The sequence below is a fragment of the Gavia stellata genome, chromosome 3 (genome assembly GCF_030936135.1).
Source record: "Gavia stellata isolate bGavSte3 chromosome 3, bGavSte3.hap2, whole genome shotgun sequence".
Taxonomy (NCBI): Eukaryota; Metazoa; Chordata; class Aves; order Gaviiformes; family Gaviidae; genus Gavia; species Gavia stellata.
This window is the reverse complement of record NC_082596.1, coordinates 35,869,846-35,897,643: the sequence shown is the minus strand read 5'-3', so window position 1 is coordinate 35,897,643 and position 27,798 is coordinate 35,869,846. Positions and strand designations below refer to the sequence as shown.

Here is a 27,798-nt window from a genome sequence, read left to right as displayed (position 1 = left end):
GTTCAGCAGCTTCTCACAGCCCAGCAGAGGAACCCCAGGCACGCAGGCCTTGGGGAACCCGTGGGGACCCCGGCAGCTCCTGGCAGCTCGCCCCTTCCGTGCGTCTCTAGCCGTGAGCGCGAACCGCTAACGCTCGTTCGTGCTCTTTTAACCCACGGTCCGGCATCGTCAGGGCGGCCGCAGGCCTGCCCTGACACGCCGCTCCTCTCCGGCCAGCAAAGCCCGCCTGCACCGCCCCGCAGCCGCCCGCGCCCGGCCTCTGCCGAGCCGCCCCGCGCCGCGGCCGCTGCCTCAAGATGGCGCTCTGGCGAGAGGCGCTGCGCACCCTGGGACATGTAGTCCGTACGCCCCCCGCCGGCAGGCGGGTTTCTGCCGAGCCCCGGCCGCGGGGAGCCGCCGTGGCGCCCGCCCCTGAGCAGCGCGGAGCACCGGCCGCCCCCCGCCCCACCTCGTCGGGCGAGGCCTGGCGCGGCCGTGGGACCCTCCCCCGGCGGCGGGGCGGAGCGGGGCGGCCCCGGCGAGCCGGGCGAGGAGGGGCCGCGGCGGGGGCGGGGGATCCCGGGAATGCGGGGCGGGCTGGGCCGGCCCGGGGAGGGGCCCGGCCGCCCGGCCCGCCCTATATAGGGGGCCGAGCGAGCAAGATGCTCACTGCCAGTAGTGGGGCCGCGGGCGTGCGGGAACGGGGCGGTGGTGGCGGCGGCGGCGGGCGGGCAGCCAGCGCCGTGTCCGGGCTCTTTCCTTGGCGTGTGTGACTGAGGCAGGGCGCGGGGCCGTGGCGGCGCCCGCCTCCGAGCGCAAGCGGCGCGGAGAGGGGGAGCCCGGCCCCGGGCGGCGCAGCGGGACCCTCAGCAGAGGGAGCGGAGTCTCCCTGCCTGCCTGCAGCGGGAGGTCCCGGGCAGGGGCGGCCCCAGGTGGGGGAGCCAGGCGGCGAGGAGGAGCCGCCTCCGCCGCGGGGAGGTCCTGCGCCGCCGGCGTCCGTCCCCTCCGGCTCCGCGGGCGGCCGTGCCTGGACGCGCGCGTCCCCCTGCGCGGTCGGGGTCCGGCAGCATGAACATCCTGCTGGAGCTCTTCGTGGTGACTTTCAGAGTGCTGTGGGCTTTCGTGCTGGCCGCGGCCAAGTGGCTGGTGCGGCCCAAGGAGAAGAGCGTGGCGGGGCAGGTGTGCCTGATCACCGGGGCGGGCAGCGGCCTGGGCCGCCTCTTCGCTCTGGAGTTTGCCCGGCGCCGGGCGCTGCTGGTGCTGTGGGACATCAACACGCAGAGCAACGAGGAGACGGCGGGCATGGTGCGCCACATCTACCGGGAGATGGCCGAGGCGGCCGCCGCCGCCCCCAGAGGTAAGCGGCGGCCTGCCGGGGCGGGCTCCCCGGGCTCTCCCCGCCGCCCGGCCCGGGCCCGGGCGCTGCCCCTCGCCTCTCACTTGCCCCGGCCCGGGGAAGAGTTAGCCGGGGCTGCGTTCCCGGCGGTCTCCAGCCCGGAGCCGCTCTCACCTGCGGCGGGCAGGTGAGCGCGGCTCCGGGCTGGAGACCGCCGGGCGCGGGGACGTCAAACGCCCGGTCGGTGCCTCTGCCCGCCGGGGCCGGCCCTGTGCCCGGGCTCCGCGGTGGGGAGCGGAGACCTGCTTCGAGTAGCCTTGGGCTCCAACAGCGCCTTTAAAACCTGCAGCTTTTTTAAAGCGCTCTGGCAGCAATAGTAAATAGGCGAGTCCTCGTGTACTGTGGTGACACCAAAGTAAATAGAAGTTTTACTGTAATGGAAATACATCTGCTGTTACCGCTCGACTGCTTGATTGAATGTCAAAATACAAGTAAGAACTTTATTCCCCCCCCCCCCCCCCCCCGTTCTCTTGTCTGTATTCCTTAGTACCTGGAGATGGAGAAAAAGATGTGCTGCTCCATTGCAACTTGCAGGTTTACACATACACCTGTGATGTGGGCAAAAGAGAAAATGTCTACTTGACAGCTGAGAGGGTCCGCAAAGAGGTTGGCGAGGTGTCTGTCCTGGTTAACAATGCTGGTGTGGTCTCTGGGCACCATCTTCTGGAGTGTCCTGATGAGCTTATTGAGAGGACCATGATGGTCAACTGTCACGCACACTTCTGGGTAACTATAAACTCCTTTCTGCTGCCTTTTTTGTCGGTTAATTTGGGGAAATTAACTGCCGTTGCTTAATTCCTGTCTCCTTGAGTTTTGCACTTGTTCCCTTTCATTTGCAAGCTCACCACTTTGTGGGTTTCTTATTTTTAACTTACTGTTCTGTTTAACAGGAATGGTGGGTATTAAAATTATTAACAAGTAGTTTTAAATCAACTATATCCTCCTAGAATCCAGAGTTCTAAGTCTTGTGCCCTTTTCTGTAGCCCTGGATATAAAATTCTTTGCAAGTGTAACCTCTGAATTTGCTTAAAGGCTGTTACTGTTAATGAATGACCCCTCACCCTTCATCCCATAGTCTTCTGCCAGCAACTTAGCAGCTTTAAGATGCTGTTTTAATGATGGTTACAAAAGCAAACTTGCACATTTCTGGAAAAAATACTTAAAACCCCTGCTGGAAACGTTGTTTGAATTGCCTTAGAGGCAAATTGTTCCTTTTGAAGGCTGGGAGGAAAGGCGAAAAAGATTTCTCAAGAAATCAAGCCAAGAACACTTTTTCAGGAATCCTGCGTGTTTGTCCTCTTAGCTTTCTCTGGAGGCTGCCAGTAGAAGTAACAAAATCTTTAATATGGTTTCTGGGGTGGTATTGTCTCCATAACTAGCAGATACTAATCAAGGAGAACAAGCTATGTGATCTTACTCTTTTTGTCTATTAAACCTTGTTTTCCTATGTGGTTTATTTTTAAACCCATGGTAGTGTGGAGTTACATAAATTGGAGTGTCAAAGGAGGGTATGATGCACACATGGGTTAACATTAGCTGTCAGACTGAGCCCATTGTTAGTATTAAAACTGTTCTTTGGTCCTTCAAATAAGGTTATGAAATACACTTGCATAACAATCAAAGGATTAAGCAATCTGAAATATACTTCAACTTAAGCCTTCTTTGGCTGTTCTTACCTTTTCATAATAAAATTCTGTAAAATGCCTCATCTTCAAAACTTAGAAGGCCCTCCCAAACCTAACTTTTTTAACATGGAAGTGAAATGCTGTTTCATAACCCTAAAGGAGCCCCTTCAAATCTGCGCTGTGAAACACTTAGTGGCAGAGCAGTCTTTTTCCAATGTATTGTAAAGCTTGCAGAGAGAGTGCTTAAACTTCATTGCACATGAGATAGTGTATTTAGAAATTCTTTTAAACTCTGAAAGTATGTTTTAAAGCAATTTGAAAAGTTCTGAGAAAGCTTATGTGGCTTCTTACAACTAAGCCCTTTGCATGTTTGCCTTCATAAAAGTTAAATTGATGCTTAAGCAAACAGAGATGTGCACTAGATTTAATGACTGTTATTGATGTGGTTTAAACGCCGAATTGACAAAGCTTCCAAGAACTCTAAATTATGACATCACCATGAATTAAAATATGGGAGGATCCTAAATTCTCCAGCTGTTCTTCCTTCAGGCCTAAGTCATATGCTTATAACATTGTTTCAGAAACTTTTTTTAAAGCACCCTCTGTGTGTTCAGAGTCTCTTACAGTAATAGAAAACTAAACTTAGAGTCTAGTATTGCTATGATTGGGTTTCCATAAGTTTCATTCATCTCTAGATGTTAGTGTGAAGTGACTTTACCTTCTTGGAGTTTTTTTTTTAATTTTCTAGTTAGATCTGAACTGTGGAACTTGAGAACTTGGCTTAAGCTTCTAAGGAGCAGTCAACACCCTTTATATTTAATTGAGGATCTGTTCATATGTACACTTCCTGTAGATCCTGTGTCCTGCATTGCTTTTCCTTTTATTTTTTGCCGTTGGCAAAGCTTTTTTCTTGTCTTCCCCTTCATGTCCCAGAAAAGGTTGGCTTGACCAACAGTGGGTGGACTTCTATTAAAAGTAATATACTTAATTCATAAGATACCATCTGAATCAGCTGATTTGAAGCCAACTTTTTTGATGCAAGTCAATGCTGACTTAAATAGAACAATGTGTCTAGATGTGTGAAGTCTTATACAGCTAGTCTTTTCCATGTCAGCTAAACTGGTGGTCCAAAAGCAAAGCTAATACTCTGGAGCATTATGTAGGCTTTTAACTATTCTTGGAGGGTGTTTCATCCAAAAAGCTGTAAATGGATTTTATGAAGACATGGATCTTCCATGTAATATTGCTTCAGTAGTTAAGTGTCTGTACTTTCTGGGTTTTCGTTGGGGTTTTGTTTTTTCAGTGTGTGACAGGGGAAATTCTTCTTCTTCCCTTGATCATTAGTGAAGCCTCAGTGTGCTTCTCTATAAAAACCTAAAATGGGGCTCTGGTACTGTCCCCTTGAAACATCTGAAATAAGATTGGTTGCCTGCTTTCTGTGCAGAATGCAGGTGATCTGAGCTTGCTTTACATTAGCAGCTATGGTCTGAAGGCTGTCCAACTTCTGCAGTAGGCAGTGACATGGAAGTCTGTCACTGGTTTGCTGTTGTGACTCCAACCGGGCTGTGTACCATAGCACAAACTGTCAGTCAAGAGAGCCTTAGCAGCATGCCACAGCCTAAACAGATGCTTTCCATTTTGCTGACATTCATGATTTATATAATCTTTCCTATGAGTGTTCTATATAAACATGTCACCACTGCATCATGTAGCAATTTCCACAGCATAAAATCCCCTGCAGTATTAAAAACCTGTTATTTCATGCTGTGATAACTTGAATGCTTCTGATATTGAAAACACAGGGTCAAAATCCATTCCCGGTTTGAAACAAGCCGGCTCTGGTTTACTATAATCTGCAGATGCATAAAACTGTAGCAGGAGTGTAACACTATCTTTCTTGCCAGTCTGTTGCAAGAATAATAACTTACTTGGCTGCACTTGTCAGTTAATGGAACTGAACTTCTGCAGACTAAAATTTAGTTCCTGTGATATGTCAGGATTCAGATTTGAAAAATGTTAAATCACAGTATAAGAAAGCTATTTCTTAATCAGTTTTAAGCAAATATAGGAATAACAGTTTCTCTATCTTGTGGTTTTACAATAAAGCTTAAGTTGAAGTATCAAAATACTGTGTTTTAGATCGTGGAACTATTTAATAAAATACTGTACAAACTCTTATTTCAGGACAATTTGAGATTCTTGTACCTACTCTAACATTTTTTTCTGGAAGAATGTTATTGCTGGATAAGTGGGTATTAGTATTGTACATCAGCACAGTAACTGGGAAATCCTTCTAGATTTGGTTGTTGAATGGGACTCATGGAGGGGCAGGGGCAAGGTGATGATCAGGGTCTGTGAAGTTCTGTGACAGAAGGTTCTTCTGTACAGCAGATCTTCAGTGTTCAGCTCTTGAGAGAACAGTGATCTGCGTTTCCCTGTCATGTGGATCCTCCGAAATGTTCAGCTTCAAGCTCTCCTTCGAGAGGAGTTCTCTTCAACTTACCAAAAGGGGGAAGCAAAAGCATTCAGCTTCAGCTCTGTCACATTTATAAAAAAAAAATCCACATAGTGATAGTCTAGGGCCCAGAGTTTGAAGACTTGTGTACTGCTGTCTTAATCAGAGTAGTTATGTTCATTCACTTACAAACGACTTGATTTTTGAAGTTATGCAGGTATATTTGTCTCTGTAGGAATTGAACAAATCTTTTAGGTGGCCTGACATTGATAGAGGAAGAGATAAATACTGAGTGAAGTGGGAAATACTACTCAAGTAATTAGGGCATTCATAAAGAGTCTAAAACTTGAATGTATGTTGGAAAGAAAGTTAATGCAGTTACTAAATCATATACCTATTTATGGAGCTGCTGTAGTTGTCAGTCTAATTAGACTGACAGGATCGCTAAGCCTTGGAAAACAACAGTAGTTTAGTTACCTACAATATATCAATACTTACATATTGATATTCTAGTATCTCCAAGCTCCCTGGTATTAAATAAAGCTCACTTATTGCCTATAGTTTGTTTAGTTTAAATATGGAAGTATTGCACTTAGTGTGCACCCTGAATCTTCTACAGAAGGAAAGACAGCTTAAGTTATGTTAAGTGAAACTATACCATGCTGAGTCTTGTGGCCTGTTGGCATAGCAGTTTAATTTTTGTCTTCATCTTTAGGATTCTAGTATCTATGATCAAATATAGACACAATATTCCACTGACAGGCCAGCTAGCTATATTTAGCATTTTGGATTAGTAGAATTAACTGCTTTTATTTCTTATTTCATGATAACGTATCCCAAGATGCATAAGCTTACTTACAAAGTTTAATGTCCAAGTTCTTGACTTTTTTATTTGAAAAATGAGTTGGATCAAGTTCAAGCAAAACATGTGCATGTGATCCAAAAAGTGTCATCAAAACTAACTCTTCCCTTGCAAAATGATTCCAACTACATGCCACCAGTAAATTACCCTGGACAGCACATGTGTTTCATATACTGTGGTAGCATGCTGGGTAGTGAATATGAAGGAAAAAGCAGTCATACTCTTAGCTACAGAAATAGTCATATTAGTTGTACTTAAAACTTATAAATGCTTTGGTATGGTTCTGCAGTTCATATGTTCTTGGGTTCATTTCTCAAGAAAATAGAGGGAATCTATCAAATGAGAAAATACTATCTTCCAGATGCATGCTCTAGAAAACTGCACTTTCCCATTTTATAAAGGAATATACTTAACACAAGTTTTAGAAAATAAATGGGTAGATATATATTTCTAGAGCTTGAGTGGGCACAAGACTACTGGCTCAGAGCTTTCCTCACAGATTTATTTTATGGTCTACCAAGAGCTTGCCTAGCATTGTGTCAAGCACAGTTGTCACCAGCATGCAATCTTTACATCATTGAAAGTTTTTCAGTTTTCTGATCCTTTTTGAGGGGGACACCAACCCAAACCATTTAGTTAGGTACCTGGATGACTAGGCTTTGTCTGTAGAAGTGATCTTGTATCAGTTTCAGAGTAGACATGCATGAGGATAAAAATGATTCTTCAGACAATGTACTCATCTGAAGAGTCAGCCAGCATAACTAAGCACGTTGGGATGGGTCTTGGTTTTATGCAAAATGGCCCTTCATTTGCCTTGTGTAGGAATCATATGAATTCAAGCACCTATAACTGGGATTCCAGAGTGCTACCCACTGCACTGTAGTTGTTCCACAAGTTACTCAACTCTAGTCTCTGAGGTCTATTGAGGCTGTTCAGTCATGGTTCTCCATTGTCTACTGTATCTTGGTGATAAATGAGTAGTTACATATCAAGCAGTCTGAACAAAACAGCTTATAGCACACTTGTTTAATTAGCAACACTTCCATCAGGGCAGTGGGAAAATCATATCAAAGATCCTTCGAATGTGTGACAACACCAACCTTCCTATATATACTTTCTGTGCTACAGCATCTTCCTTGTGTGGTGGAGAATGCTGACTTCTTTTGTTCAAACAGCAGCTGAATTCATTCATTTTCCTTCCTTCTCTTTTATGACGTAAAGTATTTGATTTTCATCCTAGTTGGTTAACAAGTCTGAAATGACTATTCAGAATGTTTTCCTTAAACTGCTTCAGTTACGCTTGAGCTTTTGTGACAGCTTCTCTCAGGAATACTTTGGAAATTAATTTGCTGCGCCATTTGAAAGGTGTATGGATCTTAAACTCTCCAACAACAGAAAATAGATGTTCTCAGATTGTGACCTGTGGATTGTTTGTTGCCTGTAGATCAGTGTCCAAGATGGCAGTATAATGTGTGATCAGCCAGTTACTTCCATGCACTAAACTATATGAAGCTTGATGAGTTTAGGTGAAAACAGCAATATATTTCACAGAAAAACAATGTGAAAGTTCCGTTAAGGAAAGGGAAAGTTGTTCTGAAGAGACCATGCCAAGACTTCTCAAAACTATTTGAAACATATTTGAAGTATTAATCAGTTATTAGTGGTTTGCAATTCTACAGCCATCTAAAATAAAGCTGGAGTTGCAGTATAGCTTGCAGAGGTAAGGCACTTGGGATAATCACAGAATAATTAAGGCTGGAAAAGACCTGTAAGATCATCAAGTCCAACCATCAACCCAACACCACCATGCCCACTAAACCATGTCCCGCAATGCCACGTCCACATGTTCCTTGAACACCTCCAGTGAGGGTGACACCACCATCTCCCTGGGCAGCCTGTTCCAATGCTTCACCACTCTCTCCGTAAAGAAATTTTTCCTAATATCCAGCCTGAACCTCCCCTGGCGCAACTTGAGGCCATTTCCTCTTGTCCCATCATTTGTCACTTGGGAGAAGAGACCAACACCCACCTGTCTGCAACCTCCTTTCAGGTAATTGTAGAGAGCGATGAGGTCTCCCCTGAGTCTTCCTCTTCTGCAGACTGAACAACCCCAGTTCCCTCAGCCGCTCCTCATAAGACTTGTGCTCCAGACCCCTCACCAGCTTCGTTGCCCTTCTCTGGACATGCTCCAGCAACTCTTCAGTCTCCTGTGATTTTCTCTGAGGGTTGGAGACTTGTCAGCAAACCATATGAATGCTTTCAAGATTGCTAATCTACTCTGAAGAAATGGTCCTGGATGAGCAATCAGTGCGATGATTAAATTCCTGCTTCTTGTGGAATGAGGTAGGTTGGCTGAATAAGCAAAAACTTCTGCACTGACTTTGGTCTGATATTGTGCTGTTACTTGTGAAGGATTTGGGGAGATAGGAAAACCTTGAATGGAATGATAGCCTTTGCCAGTGTGGTGCGTAACGTCACTAGAAGTGGAGAGAGTGGCTCTTCATTGTTTCACTGAAATACTTGGTCTAAAAGATTGTGTGTGTGCCTTTCTTGTCCTGTGGAGGTTAGGACAGCAATGGAGTTTAAAGTTCAGAATTCTTCTATCTGCAAGTAACATCCAATTTTATTTTATGAAAAGCAGTTAAGTTAACGAGTTCTCATTACGTTATTAACTTTCTGTAATAACCAAGTGACTATAGCAGACTTCTAGAAGACAGGTGTGTTCATGTGCTCAACTGTGAAGAAAAGCAATCCTAATTATGATGTGGCTAAGTGTCCTGCTAAGCCAGCATTTGCATCGCTGCCTAAGCCTGCCTTAACTGATCTGAGTGGGTCAGTAATCCTTTCCTGTAGCTCTCAGTGTCATCAATTACTCTGACTAGACAGGTTGAGGAAAGATGAATGTTATGTTTTCTAGCACCATCCCTGCCATTTTAGCACTGCATTTTTAAAATCTTTTCTACTTTTATCTTTATCAGCTGTGAAGTAGTATTCTTTCCCAATCCTTCTCATGCTTTGATTTCACTTCTGGGTTTTTTCTGGGAGGAGGGAAGGTTTTTGTTATGTATCTCTAGCACTAAACCTTTCCACAGTCCTCTGTATGTAGAAGCCAGAGCATCACTCTCTTGATAAACCTTGCTCCCTTGACCTTTAAGGTTTTCTGGCTATTTGCACTGATGGTAAAACTGAGTTACTGATACCTGTCTGTCTGTTGTAAAAAATGGTAGAGGTTTTTGCAAAGGCAAACTGAAGCTGATTTATGTGTGATGCTATATGCTTTTACCTGGGGTCTTAGGCTTCTTAGTCTGTTAGAAAAAGTCTTTTAAAATTCAGTTACAATGTAGGTGAGTAGGCATAGACTTTGAGATTGGTAGAATCTCAGTTTCTGAGGGTTTAATTTGAAAGAAGATATGTCACAAATGGGGGAGAGATTTGCATCTGTGCTTACACTTCTGAATGAATGCTTTGTTCTTGTAAATAATTATATTAGTATAATGATTTATATGTCAGTCAAATTAACACTTGACACGAGTGAGTTATCACAACTGGGACGGGAGGGCATGGTAGGCTGAGGAATGCCGGAAGAGCTGCGGAGCCGAGGTGGCTGATTTGGTGTGAGCCTTTTGAAATTCAAGTTTGTTTGGCTGTTGAATTCTGCACCTAAATGTGCCCTGGTGCTGGTCACTTCTGCCATCTGTTTGAACTTGTGTGACAACTTCTTGAGTACTCCAATTTCAGCATTGGTTTGGAAAAGCACTTGAGCGTATGCTTAAAAGTAACTTGTCCTAAACTTCTGTTGACTTGGGATGAAACTATGAGGCAGCTTAGTGTTGGCAAGCTGTCACGTGGGACCACCCTTTGAATCTGCATCTTACCTTGCACTAGTTTTGGTATTCATCTGATCCTTGGGTGAGCCTCTTCAGCTCACTAACTTGTCCGGAGGGCAGGGAGGAAATCTGTTAATTTTCTTGGCCAAGTTGGTTAATTTCTCTATTTAGAGACTAGAATCACCTCATCAACGTTTCAGACTTACATTAGCCAGTGTGTGGGGTGTGTGTGTTGGGGAAAGAGCAAGGAGGAATAGGATAAAACCACGTAGCTGTGAACAGGACTCTGCGGCTGTCTCATGAAACCTCATTCTTGGAGAGATTTTCTGGAATAGGATTTACAGGCTCTAAATAGATAGTCATAAATGGTTCCAAGCTATAGCAAATCCTCCACTGGCATAACAGTCTAGCATCTAACAACTCGACTTCTAAAGAGATTGAAGTATTTTAATTCCGCACTATTAAAGAGCCTTAGATAAAAGTAAGTTAGTTTCCTGAACACATCAAATAATGTTGTGTTAACAACTCTAGCTTATTTGGCTTGCATCGATACTATGATTGCTGTTGTGTACCGTCGAGAGCAATGACCTCTGTGCCTACTGCACTGTTTGACTTCTCTGGAAATCAGTTGTACTAACACTGTTTGAATGTGGAAAAAACAGGCCAGAGCTGTGTTTCAGCTTGTGGGAAATGAGCATAGTTTCCACAGGCAGGCAAAGGAAGGAAGTATCTCTGTCTTTGAAAACTCATCCCCAAGAAAGTGAGTAGTTTAGTGTTTGGTTAAAACGCCTGTGCAAGTAGAATCTTTGAAAATTGTATTAGCCACTGTTTTTTGGTCACTGTATTGGCTGGAGCTTTTTGTCATTTTAGCCTTTGTTGGCTTATGAAGTGAAAGTTTACCTGCTAAGACTATTTTCTGCAGACACTTTTTTTTGGAGGGTAGAAGTATGAAACAAGAACATGTTCTGTTTTTTAAAATCCTCTAATTGTGCATGCATCTTAAAAATGTTACTTCTCATTCAGTGAGTTACTTTGTAGTAAGTTGGAGCTTTCTAGGGTTTTACTGTTTCCTCAACAAGCTTTGAAGCTAAATTTCCATTAAACTATAATATTTTCTTTATTTTTCTTTTTCCACTAAGTAAGACTGTTAAGTGAAAAGGGAAGCTTTCCTTCTAATCTTGTTCCTCCTGTGAGATACTCAGTTATGGCGTAATCACTTTCCTTTTTATAAAGAAATTGATTCAAAACAATGACTTAGTGACTGAGTTGGAGAGGATGAGTAAAGTGACTCAGCTTTCATCGGCATGCTTGTGCTATAGCAATTGCAGTTCTTCGGAGGTACTGGCCTTAAGGTATCTGTAAAATGTGAGACAGTCTTTTTCTGTTTAGCCACTTCTTGAAAAGTCTGTTACATAAATTGTAAAATATGAATGATGACTTCATATTTTCTGTAAGTAGTTCTGACAGTGCTGTTCTCTAGTAATTTTTTGGAAACATGCAGACTAAAATACCAAGTTTTACTAAATATTCCAGAGGATGACTAAGCTTATGGCAAGCTGGAGAAAAATGTGTATTTAAAAGCTGGATTCTGTTCTTGTTCACTGAACAGAATATTCTGAGCTCTTATCTAATAGTTGTTGTAAAATGAATTTGTTATGTACATTTTTCACTGACTCATAGGGGCATGTTTTCATTTTTGTCAAGTTTATCAAATAGCTGGCAATAAATAACTGCTCTCCAAATGGTTGGACATTTGCTGCAAACTTGTGCTAATGAAGGTGCGGGACTAATGTGTTTGTTACACTAATGTCAACATAGCTCTGAAACACTACAAATCCTTTGACGCAGCCATTTGTCAGTATATAAACAAAGTAGAATTTCTAGTCGCTTGACTTCAACAGAGCTTGAACCAGCTTTTATGGAAAGGAGTAGCCAAGTGTTAACTTCTTGTATCACTTGACCAGCAAACACTAAAGTAACTTCAAATTTGACATTTGAAAAAATGCAAGTTAGGTCATCTTTACTGACAGATCTGCCTGCGGAGGAATATGAGGTTGGTGGTGCTACCTATTGGGTTTGTAACTTAAGTTCCTGAATTTACAGGAGCATAACTGGGCTGTCACAGCCATGTTGGAGCTCTCTGTTAGTCTTGGGTATATGGAAAGCTCAAATGCTGACATGGTAGATCCGAGCAGAAGGATTCACTTTCTTTAAACTGCATGTTACTTTCCAGTGGCTGCTGCCAACTGTGTAATACTTGTTTTAAAATTGAATAGTAATTGTGGTTTGGTAGCTAGGATAGTCTGAGAGTATAATGAGATTAGTATTTGTGGAGAGTAAATATCAACTTGTCTAAGATGCCTTTGGGCGGGAGGGAAGAGGTCAGCTTTTGAGCATGAGTACTTTGAAAGCTTCAGTTCTCATGCTTGGTTATGCCTTAAATTTGTGCTGGCTGGAGAAGTCTGAATGTATACATTTGTTCCCAAGTTCCACCTCAGTCTAGACTTGTATCTTGCTTGTTTTGCAGTGTAAGGCAGACTAAACACATAGCTGGGCCTCCAACAGCCCTCTTACCATGCCATCTTACCTACTACTAATCCTTCTCAGCTTTTAGATTAGTTTCGCATTTGAAATCCACAACAAATGTCATTGACAATTTATGTTCTGCACTTTTACACTCCTTAAGCAGAGATACGGTCTTTTCTCCCTGTTCATTGCTAGCTGTCGAGAATCCAATATGATTGCTCTGTCCAAGCTTTAAAAGCCATTAAAATTCAAAGCAGGCAGAATTGTCTGTGAGGGCTCAGAGTACCCTTAAGAAGCTGGGAAGGGAGTGTAGTTACTGGAGGGCATCTAATAGCCAGGGGGACATCATTAGTTTTTGAAAACAGTATGGTATGTGTATGTTCTGGATTCAGCTGAAAATATGTTAATTCCACAAGAAATTCATCTAGGTGCTCTGCACTGCTTCATTGGACCCTCTCTCCAGCTGAAAGGACACGAGACCAAAGGAGAAATGGAAGTAGAACAGACACTGTTTCAGACAGAGCAGGATCATTTATTACAGGCAAGAGCTCCTGTAGGAGAGAGATGGCAGAGGAATCAGCATCCTTTCCCGTTGGTTAAGATCCTGTGTTGATAAATTTGCAGTTAACATGGGGACAAAGAGTGCAAGGTCTCAGCTGGCTTATGAACTTCTTTCTCTGTGAAAGGAAGAGGAATGGGCTGTTGAGCAGGGAGTTGGTATACTTGACTTAAGTGGAGAATCACAGCATGGTTGAGGTGGAAAGGGACCTCTGGAGATCATGAGGTCTAACCCACCTGCTCAAGCAGGGCCACCTAGAGCCGGTGGCCCAGGACCATGTCCAAATGGCTTTTGAATATCTCTAAGGATGGAGATTTTCACAGCCTCTTTAGGCAACTTGTGAGAATGTGCTTCATTTTTCATAGCTATATGAAATCAAAGATTTGCAAAAATTGGAGGGAAGAGGTATAAATATACAATTAGTGATTTAAACAATGGTATATACTGCTGCATATATATGAAGCAGTTATATGTCAACAAAGCGATATCTGCAAGTACAGATGAAAGTAGGCAGTTGGTGTGCATGTATGGTAGTATATATATGAGCATGTCCATTAAAGGCAGCTGGATGCTTCCACAGAAATGATTGGTGGCATAGAGTCATTAGAAAGATCAGACACTTTACAGGACAGGCCTGACATCTGAGGGTGGAAATAGTTTAAAAAACATGTAAATCTAAAATCTGTTTCCTCTTAGGAAGAAAGAATATAAAAGTTCTCAGGAGCAGGAAGATGGAGACTGAATACCAATAACATAAAGGCTCTAACTTCCACTTGGTGGTATAGAAATAACAAGGGTAGTTCAGCTTGAATACCTGACCTTCTGAATGCCCAGAAAGCATATAAAGTAGTGGCCTTTCTAAACAGAAGGGAATTGTTCTTAAGGAGAAATCAGGGCCACCTTTGGCTGTGTTATAGGTACCTAAACCCCTGCCCTGGGTAAAGGTGCACTCAAAATCTGGAGTGATGCAGAAAAGCTTTATGTAAGAGAGCTGGGAGTTCGATTAGCAGCAGACCACTGTAAACCTTAAGTAATGATACCTTTTCCACCTTGACTCTCAAGAAGAAAGTTTCTGAAGTAGGAATTATATTAGTTAGGTAGGGTTTTGAGTACTTAACCTACACTTCAGACAACAGGGAGAACAAAGGTGTTTTCTACTCCAGTCTTAGTTACCCAATCTGGGGTAAGATCGCAGGAAATGAAGCCCTTAAAAGAAAGAGGAGGGGGAGACAATGTAGTGACATGATAAGGCAACAGTAACAAAAGTTTCTGTTGCAATGTGGTTCCCTAAGTACTTTTCATATCCCACCCTCTGTAGACACAACCCTTTTTCATCTAAGCCTTGTTAACAAACTATACAAAAGACAATTTAGCCAGGCAATGTTCAGTCGCCCTAGGCATGGCATAATTAGTTCTAGTAGTAAAGAGTGGAAATCAATGATTAATGTTTAAGAGATAACTAGTGGTATTAGTTTCCTGTGGTTTTTTTTTTTTTTTTGAATAGTATTTCTTATCTTATCTTTACTGTCTACCCATTGTAAACAGCTTTGTGGCACTAAGTTCTGATTAAGGAAACTACTTAATTCAGTTTCAGCTTTCTTCTGATATACTCAACATGAGTTAACTCCATGTAAGAGGAACCACTACAATAACTGAACCATTCACAGGAAACAGTGGTAGCTATTGGCTTTGAAAGTTGAAGAAATTTTGTAACTGGACCCTAAATACTACAAATGCTACACAAGGTAGTAACGTGAATATGGACTATAGCATACTTGTTCTTTAGCAAATGGCATGACAGATGTTTGATACTACTAACAAACCCACTTACAAGCTTCAGTAAATAAAATTTAACCTAGTTTTGTACATCTTTGATGCCTTCTCAGCTGATTAAATATGTCTGTTGAGAAGCAGGGGATTTTACATGTATGGATCAGTCATAAGGGTGAAGAAAACAGGAATGTTAATTTACTAACATGAATAAATAATAAATTAAAAATAAGTGATACAGGTAATAGCTTATGTTTTTACTAAGCTAAGAGTTCATGTACTTCAAAGCAGTATTTCATGCAGAATTGGAGAGAGGAAAAAAGATGCTTATTTCTCTGTAAATCAAATACAGTTTTATATTAACTGATGTTGCTTTTCTTTGTGACTTAATTCTTCAGGGTATTTACTTTATTCTGTTACCTTCAGCTCTTAACTTGGCTAGATCTTATCTGTAGTTTCACTCTGTCTGCAAATGTTGGATATCCACAATATTGGGGTGTGTGCCTGTGTGGCTTTGCTTCCTTGTTACTCGTCATCATTATAGACTCCTGTTTAAGTCTATCTCACTCTTTCATGAGCTTCTGGTTGCAAGGCAACTGTAACATTATTACTGTGCATGTATGTTAAGCATTAACTGCTGTTGCAGTTCAATATTAAAGGAATCCCTGTGGCCCCAAAACAGTGGGTTTTTATGTGAAGGACAAATAAAGCTTTAGTGAGAAATTGGAGGTTGTGCTGCCTGCCAGGAGCTAAATAACTAAGGGACTCCTTTTGAAACGAAATATTGGAAAATCTAGCTTTTTTGTTTTGAACACAGTGCGTGTTCAAGGCACACATGAGGGCAATCCTTGAATAGTTTCCTTTCATGCTTTTAATACAGCTGTCTATGGAAGCTTGGCTTGAGGACGTCTTGTGTATCTCCTGATCCTTTTTGCTCCAAAAGGATCTGGGTAGACCCATCAGCAATCCAGAGAAATCTATGACTTTCTTTTTGAAATCATTACTTCAGGAAGACTGGGTAATTTTGGCGTATTTTTCATTATTGTTTCTTGAGAATAGAAACTGAAGATCAAAAATAGCATTAATTTCCACAGCTATTCAAATATTTACTTAGACAGTGGCTAATTATCCAGAAGGGGCCCAGCACTTCTTGAAAACAGTCAGCAGAGACATCTGAGCTTCTTTAAAGCACAGCTTTTGTCCCTTATGTTAGCAAGGTCAACAGTAGTTGTAGACTTCTGTCTACCTTCTGTATTCAGCCTGTTACTGGCGGAGCCATGTCCTTTGTGCTGTGCCGTCTTTCTAGTGTTCAACTCGGGACTTGGTATTTTCATGTAGTCTTAGCACAGTTACTAACCTCACCTTAACCTAATATTTCAGAGATTTTTGTATAATGAGAAATAAAAATAAGAAGGATGTGGAGATAATATGGGAAAGATAACTGAGATGATAGTGCAAATGACAAGTAATTACTCTCAGTTCTCATTGGAACCAAATAAAAAAGCTGTAAGGAAAACAAATGGTTAAATCCAGGCTTGTAACTGTGTGCTTTGGTGCGTGAGAAGGCGTTTTGGATATTACAGCCTCTAACTTGAATAAATTCTCCTTTGAGGATTACACAGTTCTAGGTTATACTTTCAAGGCCTCTTCTAAAACTATTTGGCGATGGCTTTCACTGTAATCCTGTAAGTGAAGTTTTACCCTGTGTTTATAAAATGTATTTAAAGTGGCGATCTTCTGAAATAAGCTGGACTATATGGCTGTAGCTGAAAATAACTTCAGTATATTTGCTGATAAGCTTGCCGTGGGGTTTTTCTGCCTTTCAGGCACCTTTCTTTCTCTTTTAGCATACAGTAGTGCATTAGTGCTACACTACCTGGTTTGGATAAACCTACTTTAAGGCAAGGCTGCCACAGCCTGTCTGCAGGAGAGTTAGAGGTGCTATTTTGTCAGACTTCCATGCATTCTTTCTCAGTTACTGGAATGGAAAGAGAAACTGGGGCACGTGGAAATCTCTGGATTTCGTTCTGTGGTGGAGTGAGTGGCCATGTGCTGTCCTGCATGGGAGTAGGAGAACCTGCAGTGTGTCCTGCTGTGGTCCATGAAGAAGAATGGGAAGAAAAGAAAGCTGAATGTCAGTGCTGAGGGGGAGAGAGGATGTCATGTGTATTTTAGATGAAAACTTGGAACAACATTTTCTTGTCACCGGCTCTGTTGCTTCATGATAGTGGTTATAGGATTAGCTAACATGCATGGCAGTAGTCTTTTATGATCTCTGGTACCTTAGTTCCCAGAGTTGTCTGGATCAGTCCTTGACTAATCACACCAATTTTGCTTCTTGAGTATGGCCAAATAGTGTTTAACATGAAGATGAAACAATGTTTACCCAAATGTTGCACTTACTTGCACTGTTATGCAGCTGTCCTGGCAGTCAGAAATAGCTGTGGCTAGGGAGGAAACATCTTATCTGTTGTACCAGCACACCACTGTTGTGGATAACAATAGCGGTGTAAAAACTCACCTGTTTTGATCAGCCCCAGAAAAATAACCATGCTTCATCCTCCTTACCTGGAGGGACTTTATGGAAAATGAGCTATTCCTTTGGCATAAAGGAATTTCTGCCTTACAGTAAAGCAGCTTGTTTATGCCATCAAAATAGTTTAAAAGGGCTGTTGAACATTGACAGAAGGCAGGAAGTATGAAAAAAATTACTGTATTGAAAAATAGAAACTTAAAGGACCTTACATGTTGGTACCTGCTTTATTTCTTTCTTTGATATAACGACAACTCTCTAAATACGAGGTAGCACATACTTTTCTACTTTGGTCTGCTTTCTGCATTCAGTATCCATTGTCTTGAGCTGCATACAGCTCACATTGTTTTCTGTCGATACTTGCTTTCTGCTTTAAGAATAATTAATCCAAAATTTAATTAAAAAAATCACTTTCCCAAACACAGTATTTCTTCATATTCTCATTTGCTGTATTTAGACTAATTTGTCTTGACATTGCAGCTGTGGTGTTCTTTGTGTTGCACAATCTTTTGAGTTTTGTTTCATTAAGAATGGAACTAAAGAATTTGGGGAAGGGGAGGGAAGAAGTGCTAGACTGTTAGAAGTTAATTTGCCGTAAACCAAAATGTTGAGAACAGATTACGAAAGCTATGAAGTGACATGTAAATGCTTGTTTAGTTTCACACTTGTGAGAAGTAAGTCATTAAAGCTGTGTGCACATGAAATAGATGTTTGGTTACAACTACTGGGAATAGTTTGTTCTTACTGGTATTTTCAGAAGCATAGAGGAAAGTGCTTAGAAGATGAGGAATTGATCTCTAGGCTCCAAAAAACTTAAAGATTAAACTAGCTCAAAAAACTAGCTCTACTCTCTGTTCAGAACAGCTTCATATGTTCTATCTATCCTATCTAGCTGCTGTATCTAAACTATACTGCAGGTTAGAAAATGCATGTTAGCACTATGATTTTGGGGTTTTTAATTTTTTCTGAAAAAAAAAAAAAAACCCAAACTAATTCTGAGTGAAGAGGATGCTTAACTTAAATTTCTTCATGTCGAACACTGTGTAACTTCCCTGTTTCCTCACCCTGATGCATCACAACACAATTCCTTTCATCTACTATATTCTACTTACTGGTTTCTCCTCAGTGTTGAAAAGTGTTTTATGTTTGTCATTCATAAAAGACCCAGCTCTGACTTTAAGTACTTAAATGTTTTGGTTAAATGTCTTCCTCTGCAGCTGTGAGAGGTAAAACTGAAACCTAAAGGATCAAACCAGAAGGCAGATAGTTTGATTAAATCACTTGAGTTGATTTGAATTATTTTGGGGGTCTGGTTCATGACCTCTAATGTCATGGACAATACCACATGTCTTTCTTGGTATCTTCTAATACTATTTTTAATGTAGGATTAGCATGTCCATGCATCACCTCAGAAGAGTAATGTGGGCTGTGCTACCTGTTCAGACAAACTCCAGATGGGAAGGCCACCCAGGAGGCATCTTGCCTCTGAACCGGTCAAACTCTTAACTAGTTTCTCAGCAGCACAAGGACACAGAAGACTTCAGGTCTGGTAGGCAGATGTAGCTGAAGCTGAAAGAAACTAGAAACAAGAAATGGGGTTGATCTGGTTTATGTAACAAGCAGAAAAACTGGGGACCAGTATGGAGGAAGCTGCTTTGATCAAGGAAGTGGGCTGTGCCAGAAGCTCAGTAAGAACACTGATTTATTTGGGGTTGCTTATACCACGAAAGAGAATAACTTCACTTTGGGATTGTTTTTCTCAGCAAGAGGAGGCTGGGAGGAGCAGTGGGCAAGCCTTTACTCTGAGACTGGAAATGTGTCCCCTTATAGGGTGTGTCTGCCTCTGACAGTGCTTGTTTTCAAGTACTGACTCCCAGCTGTGGCAGATGGCTGGAGGATGGCAGCAACTGAGATGACTTTCTCTTCATCCGTTTAGCTGAGACTTTGATAGTCGACTGCTAAGTTTTGTACATATGATAGTTGTGCTATCTTTATAGACTGCCTCAGCTTCAGGTTTTAAATGGGTTTGTGGGATAATGTCCCATGACAAAAGTACAGGAGCCTGCTATGAACAGGCTGTTTCAGAACACTGAGGTCTCATGCAAAGATTTACAAAAATTGCTGATTTCCAAAGTTGCTAATTGTCTTCAGAGCAGAGTAGCTGTGTTTTTTCCTATGTGGCCGTAAATGGCCTTTTAAGAGATGGCTTATGTGAAGTGACTGTAGTTCTGCTGCTGGGAGTTGTTCGGTCTGCACTTGAATTGCTGAAGACGTCACCCAAAAGTGTGCTAAACAGGGTTTATTCGTCATGTGCCAATTTCCTCTTCAGTGAAAAAGGGTTACTTTAGCAACAAGCTCTGAAAACTCAGTCTTTGTAATCTTTATGCTTTGAAGGAGTGTAGCATGGTTAAGACTGGGCTTTCTAAAATTTACTGCTCTGCAGTTGCTCTGGTTGTTTCCCGTGTCTATATATATGCTTGTGAAAATTCTCTTTTCTTCAGCCATAGATAAATATAGACATTTATGGATACCTACTTATAGTTCATCATACTCAAAACAAAACAGTGTTATGGTGAAGCCAATATAAAAGCCAGTCCAGCTAAGCTTGGTGCACTTGCCTGTTGTTTAGCTCTTGGAAGAAAACATCGATTCATGCCTTGAAAGTCTTAGGAAAAAAATCTATTACGACTTCTTTCCTTTCTTTCTCTCCCCCAAGACAAACTCTAAGGTGACGGCCCCTTCATTTCTGTAGTTGCTGTGGTTTTCAGCTAGAGCTTCAGTCTGCATTATCAAGCTTTCTGGCAATGCGAGGTGGCAATCAGTCATTCCGATGTGATGTGGACAGATAACTGAGGCGTAAGTGGAAACTGCTGATGGAGCTGACTAATGCTCTGGAGAGGAGTAAATTGTTAGCAGGAGTGAGTTGGGAGCATGGATATCTTACAGGGATGGCGTGGAGGATCAGGGCTAATGTACACACCGTCTGTGTTGGGGTGTGTAAGGCAGGCTGCAGATAAATAACACACTGTAAAACTTCAGTGCTGTCCAAGTGAAGCCTCTTACCTTTTCAGACAGCGCTGCCCTGTGATGACTGGGCTTTGTTGCCATGCAACATGGGAAGAGAGGCTGAAACTTTGTGTGCCTGGCACAGATTAGTTTAACAGAGAACTAAATTCTTGTCCAAGGCTCTATATAAGAGGTTTAGTGATCCCTGCCATGAGGAAAGAAACACATGCAAGGCAGCTTGCTCTCAGATTATTTTTTATAATTAGCTTTGTTATGCAGTTATGACAGAATCTAGGAGTTGTATGAATCAACAGTAGAAAAGGCAAGGAGTCAGGAGGTCTGTTAATCTTCTATCATCTGCCAGCTGTCCAGTGAAAACACTCTTTTGTGTGGTGTTAGGAGGTCTGGATTAGTCATTTAACACCTGCAGGCAAAAATGTTGTACAAGAACATGTGAAAATCATTAGAGCAAAACTGTCCTGACGTCTGTGATTGGAAAATGCAGACAGCATAAGAATGGAATTAGATGGATTCAGCTGTAGCTTGCATGCCTTTTTAAGAATGCAGGGACTCAGACCAACAATTAAGCAAGTAGTGAATACTTAAGGGGCATTTGCATGTTCTGTGTTAGTATCCAAATTACATGGGGAGACCAGGTTTCTGGGAGGATTAGGCATTCATGGTACTGAGTGAATTAGGATAGAATAATAGCTCTGTCATAAATAGATTTATATATTAACTAGGCATGTTTGTGATTAAAAAGCATTGTCTGAAGTTCTTTGGCAATTTAAGAGTGATCTCATATAGTACACTGACAACCTAGAAGCTGAAGTAAATCATAACTACACATACCATTTTACTACTTCATTGATTTTTTTTTTTAGCATATATAGTGCTCTGCTTAATACTTAATTAAAAAAGGAAAGTGTTGAGTCAGTTTCAAAAAACAGATATAACAAAGGTAGGTATTCTAGCAGAGGTGATCTTCTAGCAAATGCCTTCAATTTATTGCTTAAAACTTAATTTTTTTAAATGTGTTAACTCTGACTTGCATTTTTAAACAGAAATAAACTTTGTTGTAATCAAAGCATAAAAATTGGAGGTTAAAATCAAAGCTTCATCTTGAGACTTGCTTTGTTTTATTTATTTTGTTTTATTTTAAAACACTTAAAATGAGGAATTGATAATAGAAATGTATATAATTTTTAGAGCATTACTTATGAATACTAATAAAGATGGAAAGTAATTTAGACTAGTAGATGCTTACTGTATTTTATATGTAAAAAGTAACATCAGCAAAAACTGTCTCCAATATTTCTTTTAATGTAAAACGCCCAAGATAAGTTAATTGGATAAAACTAACCATATCTAACTTCCAAAACATGCTGTCAATAATTAGAACTGATAATCGGCACTGGTCTTAACACAGATGTGCTGGGTGGCGTAATTAAACACTTTGCATTCCTTTTTCTGTCTTAAAAAAAAATGTGACTTCCATTTTAGGGTCAAATTATCTCCTTCTGATAACTAGTCTCTTGCAGAAAAATAAACATGTCTGAGCTCAATTGATCCTTTAACCTTAGGATTTCTGGAGATGTAATCCTTGCTGTCTGAATTCACAAACAAGCTGTAGATTTTCTGTTGGCATGTTTGACGAACTCAGAAGTTCAAAACCTGTACAGTGATCTTACTTCTACATTCTTGATAATAAACTGAGATAGAGGTTTTGAACACTTATCACTAATGTAGTATGTTCATGCTGTGGGGTTTTTTTGTTTTTGTTTTTTTTTTCTCCTTTGTAGACCACTAAAGCATTCCTTCCCAAGATGCTGGAAGTGAATCATGGACACATTGTGACAGTTGCAAGTTCCTTGGGATTGTTCAGTACTGCTGGAGTGGAGGTTTGTTAGACTATAATTAACAACAAATTTAGCACTTCTTGCTTAGGATAACCTTTTTTGTATTATCAGCCAGAGAAAACAAAGTCAAATCTTCAAAGATACTTGGAAGGTATGGTGCCGAGTACCATATCAACACATGGCTCCCTGTAAGTGGGATCTGCAGGACTTGGGCAGCCACCGTATTCACCTACTTTGCAGGTGGACTTTTCACTCAAAGTGAAAGCCTAGGATGGCTCAGGATTTCAGAATGCTAAATGATCTTTGAATTATCTGATAAATTAGGAACCTGAAAGGTGCCCACCTACCTACTCCTGTCAAGATCTTCAGTGCTAAGCTTGAAGCCAAAGGCAAGGATTTTCAAAAGTAATGTTTTCTGTTTCCTGTTTCTGTGAGGAAATGGCTGCCAGCCTTCCCTCCAGAATATACGTCTCACCTGGTTTACTAAGCTCCCAGTTATAAACATTAGGTTGTCTAGTTGCTAGCAGCTGTTTGAGAACACGTTTGTGAGACTTGTTTGGTACATAAAACTAGGTTAGGATTAGAGCCTATTAATTTACTTTTTGGGTCATTAGCACAAACGCAAGTGTGAACAAAAAGCATTCAGTTAGTGAAAATGAATTAATGTATCTTAATGGAATAATGGTCATATTACCCCATAAGCACAGGCTTCTTTGCATATAGGTAAGGCTCAATTCAGGACCTTAAACTGCAGTGTTTTGTAACAGAAATTAATGAAGCTGGTGTAGCTTAAGGCTTTTTAGAGTATTTGTTGTCTTGAGAAAACTACAAAGAAATTCCTGTACTGTGGGTGTGACCACCAGCAGAGGTGGGCACATCCAACAGAAAAGTTGAATGCTACTGCTGTCTATGCAATTATTTTTTAATGTTGCTGAACTTAGTATTTTTATGAGATATACAAGCTATATCCCCTTCTGAAATTTAAATAGCACACTCAAATCTCCATTATACCTTCTGTTGAAACTAACCTTAAAAATAAAGCATTTAAGATTTTTACATCTATGCCCTGCCAACTCTGCAAGCTTTTTCAAATCTGACCCAAGGTAGTATTAGTTATCTCAGTCCTTTGTTGTAACATTTAATGTTAAGCAAACTGGTAATTGGAGTAACTTGCCATGTTAGCCTGCCTGATTCAAAGACTTGAATCCAAGGTAACATCTTCCTACATTCAGATTTCCCGCTTTCATGATTCTGTGCTAATTGCCTCAAAAGTAAAGTGATAAATGAGTTGATGTGATGCTCTATTCAGTGGGTGTCTTTTGTTGTTACTTTGAAAATCTGTGCAGTATCACCTCAGATATACCTTGGCCTTGAACATGATTCATATCTGTCCTTTTTAAATTGCCTTTTTTTTGCCTTGTGTGTTGCCAACACAGGATTATTGTGCCAGCAAATTTGGAGCTGTAGGTTTCCATGAGTCTTTGAGCCATGAACTGAAGGCTGCTGAAAAGGACGGAATCAAAACAACTTTAGTCTGCCCTTATCTTGTAGATACAGGAATGTTCAGAGGGTGCAGGATCAGGTGAGTAAAATTCTTTTACTGCCCTGTGTTTGTGGCATCATAAAAGTACTTGAATGTAGGTAAACTGCCACCATAAAAATATTAAAATAAATATTATCTCTGCTTTAATATATGTTGGCGTAATCTGTAATCCTGACTCAAAAAAGGGACTTTCTGAATTCAGTGAGTATCTTCTGTCCATCTGTACTTAGGCAACGCAAGTTTTGAGCTATAGTCTTTGTAACTGAACAGTGACTATACAAAAATTTAAGTCTTAGTCCCTCCTGAGACATTCTAAAGAAAGTGAGTTAATGAACTCTTCACTGAGGTCTGCAGTCCTTTGTGTATCTTATTAACCTGTCTTAATCAAATATTTCAGAAAAGAAATTGAGCCTTTCCTTCCACCCTTGAAACCAGAATACTGTGTGAAGCAGGCTATGAGAGCTATCCTTACAGACCAGCCAATGATCTGCACACCTCGCCTCATGTATATGGTCACCTTCATGAAAAGGTAAGAGCTGAAATGCCAGTTCACTGGCAGTAAAATCTACAGAATAATAGTAAAATACATGAGCATGTCCGCTTTCTGGATATAAACACTCTCCCACCCACACAGGCCGTAGATGCTGTTTTGTTAGAATTCATAAGTATCCATTGGCTTGCAAGAGTGTGGGTTGTTTGCTTGGGAAGCTCCATAAAACTGAGGTCCTGTGTAGTATGCATCCTTGTTTTACCCTTCTGGTATCTTCCATTCTCCTTAGATTCCTATTTTCTTTTCAACAGACTTTTCTTTCTGTAGTTTGAGTTCCTCTTTAGGCATAGGGCATGAGGCAGCTTCCAGCAAAGGAACCTCTAGCTGTTTGTCTCTAGGACCAGTGTGTAGAAGGCCCTGCCTGCAGATTCTCTAGGACTTGCACAAATATGGTAGATAAACTGAAAATCTGCACATTCAGAACCTATTTTCAGAGTCTGAGTTTGGAGGAAGGGCTATTTAAAGGAATTACCTCCTTTGTTCTGTCTAACGCATTACAGGTTTTGGATGGGAACTCCGTTTAATCTGTAACCAAGCTGATATTTCAATGATGCAGGGTAATACAACAGTTGGCTCAATTCCACTGATGCAACATCACTTGCATTCTAGTTTATAAAGAACAACTCCACAGCTGTCTGTGGTTTTTTTTTTTTTTTGTCTGTAGTGTGTAGGAGGAACCTTTATAATATAGCATTGTCTTATTTCCTTCTGCAAGGGGTGGTTGAAGCTGAGAACGTTGGTGATTTTTATTCCACTTACAAGGCAGTGGTTCTCCTCTGTCTCAAGTCTCTCATGGTGGACAGGATCACCAAAGACTAGAGGAGCCTTCAACGCTTGCCTCTTCCCTGGAAGAGAGTATGTACTTGTCTGTTCTGCCAACAAATCAAGGCCACTGTCAGCATCTTTAAGAACTAGCTTCTTCAACCAGAAGCTCAGAGGGTGCTTCAGTGCTTTCTGCACAAGCAGTGCCTTATGCAGCAACAGTCACATCAAAGGCTCTTTGGGTTGTCTTGCGTTCAACACTTTAGCTCCCAACAGGGAGATCAAAGCTTCTGCATAATCCATGCCCCAGGCAGCAGCACTTAGATCAAAGGCCCTCCAGTAGCTACTGCACAAGCAGTACTACTGGCAGCAAGGACACCTGTACCAATGACATCTACTTCTCAGTGCTTCAGTGGCCGTTACTCCTAATGGCTAGATTCTGTGCATTGCTTTCCACTGAATAAGTGTCTGCCACTATTTCCAGGGGCTGAGGAAATCCCATCTTAGTCCTTCACTATAGCCCCTGAACTTGAAATAAAAGTAATATTTTGTGGATGTGGGAAGCAGGGCAGGGTCTGTAGCCAGGTATCCATCACATAGTCACCTCTTGGAATTTTATCTGGAGGGGGGAAAAGGAAAATGCTCTCTTTATGTCGCACCTCTCTTTTTGAGGATGGATGATTGAGTTTAGAATGTAAGTCAAGGTTGTTAGACATCTGGTGATCAAAGAATGGCATTAACTAACACTAATCCCACATTAAAGAATACCTTAAATGTCTGATGACCTCTGCTGGCTTTGAGCAGATGCTTTGCTTTTAGTAGGCCTTCTGTGATGCCCTTGCCCCCCCTGCCCCCTTTAAAGCAAGCTATCGCACTGCCTGTGAAGAAGCAGCCGGAAATATGGTCTAAGCTGGAGGCATGTGAATAAGTAGCTTCTTCCTCCTTTCTGCTTGCCTGTGTGGTTAGGACTCTAGAATTTCAATTTTCTCTGTAAGTATCCCTGTGAAATAAAAATCCTTTAAATCTGTTAGGAAGCCTCTCCAATAGCTATTATGTTGCTTTTAAGGAGACCAAGTACATAGTGTAAGCAGAGGTTTTGTTTTATGCTGTCTTCTAACAGTTTTATAACCTCTTTTTCACAGTATTCTGCCCTTTGAAGCAGTTGTATGCATGTACCGGTTTTTAGGAGCAGACAAGTGTATGTACCCTTTCATTGCTCAAAGGAAACAGGCTACAAACAACAATGAAGCAAAAAATGGAATTTAACACTGTTTTGGATGGACTAACATTTAGAGGTGAATATGATAAAGTTACATGACTGAATTGCAAAGTGCACTTGCATCTAACAGATGCAAACGTCAACATCTTACTGTGGCATTCTCTTGGGTCCTAAACCTGTGTATTGAACTCTAAAAATCAGTGGTTTTTATATACTGTAAATAAAACTGACTAGAGTACTTGGAAAATGTGATAGGTAAGGAAAGTGAATTTGCAATGTAGCTGCCACCATTGTCCTTTAGAAGATCACTGTATGTACAGTAAACTAGTCATACTACTTCTTGTAGGGATGCACTGTGTGATATCTCTTCCTCAGCCTGCCAAGGTTTATAAGAGCTGTCTCCAACTAGAAGATGCAATGTTTCAGAAATTGTTTGCCTTTCCCTATCTTATTTGGGAAGGGGGAGGGAGGGAAATCTTGAGATTTAAGCTACTGCTCATGACCTTTTAGCAAATTCAAGGACAGTTTCTGAATGCATCTCTTCACTTGTTCACCCAAGCTCTCTAAAGGACACATGGCCAAATTGTGGTGTAATTCTCTTTTGTAGCGATTGTGTGTGTTCTATTTAAACAAAGATAAAAAGAAATTTGTAAATCTCTGCTGATTCAAAGGCAAGTGAATGTCTCAAATACTCTCAGAGCAAACTTGTAATGGGCATCTGGTTTTCTAGGAATGCAGTCAGTGATTTAAACTGACTTTTTTCAAGTCACTTGATTTGAAATATGCTCTGTTCTGTTTCCTTCTATATGTCAGAGTCCAATCTAATATTATGGACTATATGTTTCGTTTCTTCCTCCTCATTCTTACTTCCGACAGAGTTCTCCCACCCCCCGAAGAAGCTGTTGTATTAAATTTCTGTAACTGGACTTGTGCCTAAAAGACAAAGCAACTCAGCTGAGATACAAACTGTTTATGTAAGTGCTGGTCATGTGGCAATTATTAGCAAAGGAAAAACAGAATAACGCCTGATGCCACTCTACATGCGGAATACGGAAGGGTGTAAAGATTTTTTTAATTGTACTCACATTGTAGAACAGCAAATGACATTTTTACAGTATTTTTTGTAAAGCGAACAATTTTGTGCCTTGAATAATTTCGTAATCTGTATTAGTGAAGCATTGTAAAAGTGAACTTCTACCTCTGTATCTTAATGTATACCATCCACTTGTAAACTACTATCGGACAAATTGTGATTACTTTTTTAGAATGTCGTGTTAAATAGTGACCAATGCCTGTGGTTATTAAAGTGAGCCACCTTTTCCTTAAA

At 41.2% G+C, this 27,798-nt stretch overlaps 1 protein-coding gene across 1 annotated transcript; it reads left to right on the top strand.

The window, feature by feature from the left end:
• The first annotated feature begins 1,023 nt into the window (after nucleotides 1-1,023).
• Nucleotides 1,024-27,798, top strand: RDH10 (retinol dehydrogenase 10). Its single transcript, XM_059836238.1, has 6 exons — nucleotides 1,024-1,336; nucleotides 1,863-2,101; nucleotides 22,341-22,439; nucleotides 23,834-23,979; nucleotides 24,338-24,469; nucleotides 26,395-27,798. Exons 1-6 carry the CDS (start codon nucleotides 1,048-1,050, stop codon nucleotides 26,516-26,518), a joined length of 1,029 nt encoding a protein of 342 aa, XP_059692221.1. The 5' UTR covers nucleotides 1,024-1,047; the 3' UTR covers nucleotides 26,519-27,798.